Source organism: Amphimedon queenslandica, unplaced genomic scaffold (assembly GCF_000090795.2).
Source record: "Amphimedon queenslandica unplaced genomic scaffold, v1.1 AMPQUscaffold_13207, whole genome shotgun sequence".
In the NCBI taxonomy this organism is placed as follows: domain Eukaryota; kingdom Metazoa; phylum Porifera; class Demospongiae; order Haplosclerida; family Niphatidae; genus Amphimedon; species Amphimedon queenslandica.
The window spans coordinates 99,366-105,751 of NW_003546557.1; the positions used below are offsets into that span (position 1 = coordinate 99,366).

Below are 6,386 nucleotides of genomic sequence, written 5' to 3' on the forward strand. Positions count from 1 at the left end.
GAGGTGAAGGTAATTGAGAGCACAGGCTACATCTAAACTGATGCTCAGTATGGCAGGATAGGCTACTCCTCCACTTTCTAATTCCTTTCTTAGGCTCGTCGGCATTAGCTCTGTCAGGATCATTGGATTACCCTCTGTAGTTGCTCCTATGAACTGAAGGAGGTTAGGATGACGTATTTTAGAAGCAATATTCATTTCCCGAGAGAACAGTGACACGTTATATTCTGATATGATGGTCTCGTGAAGTACCTTTGCAGCAACTTCCAGTCCATGGAAACGAGCTACTCTGACCTCTCCCCATCCTCCTCTCCCTAGAATCCTTTCTGTCATTCTAATATCATTTCTGCTAACTACCCAGGAAGACTCTCTCTCTTCTCTATCTCTTTCTCTTAGTTGCTGCTGAGCTTGTTGAAGCTGTCGTTGAAGATCCTGTTCTCTTTGCTGGCCACCTTCTACTTGCCTTTGAAGCTGTTGCTCTCTTTCTTGAGATTCTCTCTCTCTTGATTGAAGCTGCTGCTCTGCTTGTTGAAGTTGTCTCTCTTTGTCTTGAAACTGACGTTGGCTTTGTTGAAGCTGTCTTTGAAGATCCTGAACTTGTTCTCTGGCTTGCCTCTCTCTTTCTCTGGCCTGTTGAATTTCTCTCTCTCTTTCTTGTCCTTGTTGCTGTGCTTGTTGAAGTTGTCGTTCTCTTCCTTGAAGTTGTTGCTGTAGTCTGTTTCTAACTTGTTCCTTTTCTCTTCTCTCCTCCTCTAGTTCCCTTTCCCTTTCTTGTAGTACACGTGTCAGACGGTCTATTTCTCTTCTATCCTCAGGTTGAACAGGTTGAGATGCTTCCCATTCTCTTCTCCTTTCTTGTAGTTTCTCTTGATACTGGTCCAGAGGTATTATACTAGTAGACCAATCATTATTACTAGTATATCCTATACAGTAATACAATAGTTAATGACAAGTACATGTACATGTATAATAAAAATAATAATATTAGTTAAATATTAGTTAATAAAGCAAAAGGCAATACCAATACTGTATACTAACGGGTTATTAAGTGTAGGTGCTTATGCAGAAACTGACAGAAAAACAGGTGCTTAATAATGACTCAGCACTTAATAAAGACAGTAGGTGTGGTTTACAATAGCAATCAATTAATCACTTTACCGTTTAGGCTAACTTTAGAATGGCAGTGGGTGAAAAATACTCTTTTGACAGTGTGGTTCGTGGCTACCACATGTATAAAAGTTTCTGGGCTCCTACTGCTTGAACTTCTACTGCTTGAACTTCTACTGCTTGGACTCCTACTGTTTTGTATTGTGCTTAACAAACCCATGCTAAGAGCTACATTGAGTTAGGCGCCTAATAAAAACTAGATGCTTAACAATAAAGGGCGCTTAATAACCCGTTAGAACGGTATTATATTTAATATATTTGTATTTACATGTACTCACTGAGTTCAATAACTGCTGTATCTTTGTATGACATGCTTCCTCCAAACACAATTATCCAGTTAGTGGTTAAAGTCACACTCCACAATGCGAGAGAATGAAAACATCTATCAGTGACACTGACTGGTAAATTAACCTAAATAAAGGAGAATTATAATAAATATAATTTGTAATATTCATGGCAATGTACTGTACATGTACATGCATTGTTATTAAAATTTGACTCAATCCTCAATAGTTTAACCAAAACTGTAAAAACAAGATAAGACTAAACTGCTATCCAAAGATTTCTCCACCACCAAGGAAGGTCAACAAAAATTTTCTTTATTGATGCTAAAGATTCTGATGTTAAATGACAGCCTCAACTAGCTTGTGAAGCGGGCCTACACACTACTGACATGACTGCAGTGACTGCTAACCATCTTCATAATTAGATACTCTTTATTGCTGTAAGCAAGATGACTTTAATTGCTATACAATGTGATCAACTGATGGCAAAAATTATAATTATTTCTAAGCAAGATAGCTACATCAAAAATTAAAGATCTCAGTACTGTATAGATCTAGATAGTCTACATGTGTAATAATTAATGCTTTCCTTGCTATGATGTGCCTGTACATCAAACGTACAGGCACATATATTGTGGTACAGGTACCATAATATAGCATGGCTTGGGCCTGAGCACTTTAATGTTTTACATTCTTCTAGTAATAATTACAGCGAACCTAAGCTCGCCCCACTAAGGCGAGAAAGTGTACATGTATGTCTGTATGTACAGGTAGGTTGTCTAACTATTATTAAAGTTAAATAGCCTAATCTTCATTGAAAGTGGGTGTGGTCACAATGAATAAAATGGCGGCTATCAGCAAGTCTGAGCTTATTTGCAGCAAATGGTCAGCAAGATAAGACTGAACTGCTGTTCAAAGACTTTTCCAGCAGCAAGGAAGGTTGGGACAGCAGATATGCAATCTTTTCTTTCATATAAAGGACTCTAGCTGATAAGCTGAATGCAGGAAGGTCAACAAAGTAGAAGCACAATCTTCTTCAAAATAGTTTTTTTCAGTGACTGCTTCTAACAGATCTTTAATGCTTGCTATAACCAATTGCTGCAGAGATTTTATACAAATGACTCATGAAATTAACTTTGAGGACAAAATTTTTACTTTTGATTGTATTTGCAAGGACATGTACTGTATAGCAGGTAATTTTCGTGGTGCTTTATTTTCGTGGATTTTGTGGTCTTGGGGCTTCCCACAAAATTTAAAACCACGAAATCATTGAAATGCCATCCCCTTACAGGCTATGTAAACTGTCAAACACGAAAATTAAACCACGAATTGCCCCACTAGGAGCAAACCACGAAAATTTAGACCCAAGAAAATAACCCGCTATACGGTATACAATTACTTTACTTGCTCATAAATAATACACTATGGCTTGCTTAGGCTTGCCCCTTTAATGTTTTACATTCATCTAGTAATAATAATAATAATAATAATAATATACTTACCAGTTCCTTCCATGATTTATTGTTGATATCAAATATCCAAATATCTCCAGTAGTACCACCCACCACTAGTAGGTGTGGTCCTGAGCTAGTGTTAATCAATACACTGGAATGAGCATTTCTTCCCTTAGGCCATTGTACTGATCCTCCAGGATTAGATAACTTTGAACAATTCTAAAATAATAAAATAAAATTTAATTATCATAAACCACACCGACATACTCAGTGAATATAATTAATTAATAACTAATGTAATTATACTAATAATACACTCACCACTGATGTATCAGTAAAATTAAGAATATATACATTGTTACTGTATCCATTAGCAGTGTCACCTCCAAATAATATAGCACTGGAATTATTAATTGATGTTAAAGTAAATTCATTAATAGGAGGTGGTCTGTCTCCAGTGACAGTTGGTGATATCCATTGTCCTAAAAATATCAATAACTAGACGAATGTAGAACATTAAATGAGTGAGCCTAAGCAAGCTATAGATTATGTGCTGTATGATCTACATGTATGAGCAAGCAAAGCAATTGCACATGTCTAAATGCAGATCTTGTTACAGTCTTATTGCTTAATTTTTCTCTATCACTTCATTACTGACTTAAACCTGAATCTCTGCAGCAATTAAAGTTATCTTGCTTATAGTTAAAAGCAGTCACACATTTTAAGAAGATTGTACATCTGCTTTGTTAACCTAGACTTGCTGATAGAGAAGAAACATCACCTAGAATATGCATGCAGCTCAGTATAGCTACAGTAGCTACATGACTTGCATTCAACTTATCAGAGTGCTTTATATCAAGAAAAAAGAATGTATAACTGCTCTTCCAACCTTTCTTCTTGCTAGAGAAGTCTTTGGACAGCAGTTTAGCTTTATCTTGCTGACTGTTGGCTGCAAGTAAGCTCAGACTTGCTGCTAGCCACCATTTTATTAATTGTGACCACACCTGCTTTCAATGAAGATTAGGCTATTTAATTTTAATAATAGTTAGACGACCCAATCCCCGTACAGACAAACAGACGCTTATCGCCTTAGTGGGGCTTGCTCAGGCTTGTCCCAATAATAATTGGTATGAATGGAATGCATTGGGTGTAGCAAACTAGTTGATATTTCTTTGATCATATTATCAAATAATTAGGAGTGACAACCATGAACAAACAAGCAAGCAATTCTCAATGCAACCAGTCTGAGTGGAGAACCACCAAATAACAATACTTCATTATATTAATATAAACTGTTGTGCTCTGACCTGTTGAGAGTTTATAAAAATGGATCTCATTGCATCGTTGATTACTAAAAACTAATCCTTTACCACTGTACTGGGAACCAGGTTGTTTGGGTGTATTATTAGAAGATGATCCATATCCTCCAATTACTACAAGATAGTCCTCACCGTTCACTTTTATTGCTATCACGTCACAGAGCCACTTCATCATAGGACCATGATGAGATGTAGTAGGAGAGAGTTCCTTCCAATTGAAGGTATCAACATTAAAACTGTATAAAATATTATATAATATCTATCAGTAGCTGTCATGTTTACCTATATAAACTATTATGAGAACAGGTATCATGACCACACCATCCTCCAAAATAAAATATTTCCCTTCCAATGGCAGCAGCTGCATAATATACAACACCCAGTGGAGGGTTACCAGTGGTGGGTTTCTGCTCCCACCTACCAGTCCTTAGGTGACACACCTCCATCACAGTACACATTGATTTCTTCTCTTCATTATTATGTACTCTAGGGAGACCAGGCTGCCACCCACCCCACATGTACAGGTAGTCTCCTACCCGTACAGTGGAGTGAAAACTCCTCTCCACTGGTTGATAGTCTATAGATAACAAGAGGTAACAGTAACTGAATGATACACTAATAGTAACAACACACGAGTCATAATCAAGTATAAACAAAGTACTGACCTAGTGCTTTGGCTGCCATTGCATTTAATTTGTTTGGAAACTGCCAAATTCAAACTGGAGGACCCGGAGGACGGAGGTATATAGCGCTAGCGCTAGGCTGCTAGCTAGCTACAGCTGCTGTGCATGTGTGGCTAGCTAGCTTGCCTAGCTAGCTACCCCCTTGTATGACGTCATGCAAATAGTTTAATAAACACTTAATAAACTAAACCGGATGTGAGGAAAGTATACCCTATCAACAAAATCTGCAGCAACAACAACAACAACAACAACAATAATAATAATAATAATAATAAGTCAATCAGCCAACAATGCATTATAGTTAAACAAATGTATGTTACATGTACATGTATATAAGTGTACATGTACATGTATTAGTGTATTATAGTATGATATGTTTTATTTTTAGCTCCAGAAGAGGGAGGGGGCAGCTCCGCCCCCTCCGCTAGTAAAGCTATCACCAAACATATCCATACCACCTCCAAACCCACCCCCTGTCCCGGGGGCAGGGGGCAATGCACCAAAAGTATCGTCAAACCCAGAAGGGGCGGGGCCAGAAGTAGTGGGCGGAGCATCAGTGAAGTCTAAATCAGGTGGACGATATGGTAAAGGGGGTGGAGTTTCTGTATTAGTGGGAGGAGCTTGGAATATTGTGGGAGGGGCCAGTTCTGGTTTTGATGTTGTTTTGTCACGAGCTATTGAGACCAGATCAGAGAATGCATCAACTTTGCCCCCGGCCCGCTGAGGGGGTTGACCACCCCCTGGGGGTCCAGCCCCTCCGGTATTAGTGGGTAGGAGTGGCTGAGAGAAATTGCTGTCAAGTAGGGGATCAGCTGGTAAACTGAAAATATCCTGAGATGGTGGGGGCTGGGGGCCACCGGGAAATCCGCCCATGCCCCCTCCACCCATGCCTCCTCCAAACTGAAACTGTCCCATTCCGTACCCGGCAGGAGGTCCCATTCCCATACCTATCGGATAAGCAGTGGTAGTGCTTTGCTGTAGATTACGTATAGCATCCATAAGATCCATCGTAATGGAAGGTTCCTGTACAGGAGGGGGTGGGTAATTAGGGGGAGGGGGCTGGCCGGCCATACCAAATGGGTTTGGTTGTGGGGGTTGGGTTAAATGTAGGCGGGGCTTGAGGCTGATTCCCGTACAGACTAGTAAGAGCTCCACTGCCTGAGAAGACGTCAGATAAATCATCAAACCCGCTTGAGGAGGGAGGGGGGTTGGCTGGAGGGGGAGGATGAGAGGGGGGAGGGGGTTGTACCCCCGGCTGGGGGCGGGTACGTGCTCCTCCTGTTGGGGCTGGTGGTGGTATTATCATGTACTCTGACTGAGCAGTAGGGGCTGGAGCAGGGGCAGACTGGGAGAGAGAAAGAAATTATAAATTAACAATTATATACAATTACATGTATTTGTAATAAAACGCCATGTTTAGAACTTGCACGGAAGGAAATTTAAAGTTAGTTCTTGGCTTGCTCTTTTAGCTAGTAGCTACAT

General features: G+C 39.8%; 2 protein-coding genes across 2 annotated transcripts in view; both read right to left on the reverse strand.

The window, feature by feature from the left end:
* Positions 1 to 5,288: 5,288 nt before the first annotated feature.
* On the reverse strand, positions 5,289 to 5,912 carry LOC109584472 (U1 small nuclear ribonucleoprotein C-like). The gene has a single exon (XM_020000222.1). It carries the CDS (start codon positions 5,910 to 5,912, stop codon positions 5,289 to 5,291), a length of 624 nt encoding a protein of 207 aa, XP_019855781.1.
* A 37-nt stretch (positions 5,913 to 5,949) lies between these two features.
* The window catches only part of LOC109584473 (dual specificity protein kinase shkB-like), a gene marked incomplete at its 5' end in the record, with an annotated part of 3,477 nt that continues 3,040 nt past the window's right edge, over positions 5,950 to 6,386 (reverse strand). The window contains one exon of the mRNA XM_020000223.1: positions 5,950 to 6,249. Coding sequence (XP_019855782.1) covers positions 5,950 to 6,249 — 300 coding nt within the window. The remainder of the gene's footprint in view (positions 6,250 to 6,386) is intronic.

What these genes read in the sequence shown, in the direction of transcription:
- LOC109584472 (XM_020000222.1), bottom strand. Translation starts at nt 5,912, where the DNA reads ATGGATCTTATGGATGCTATACGTAATCTACAGCAAAGCACTACCACT.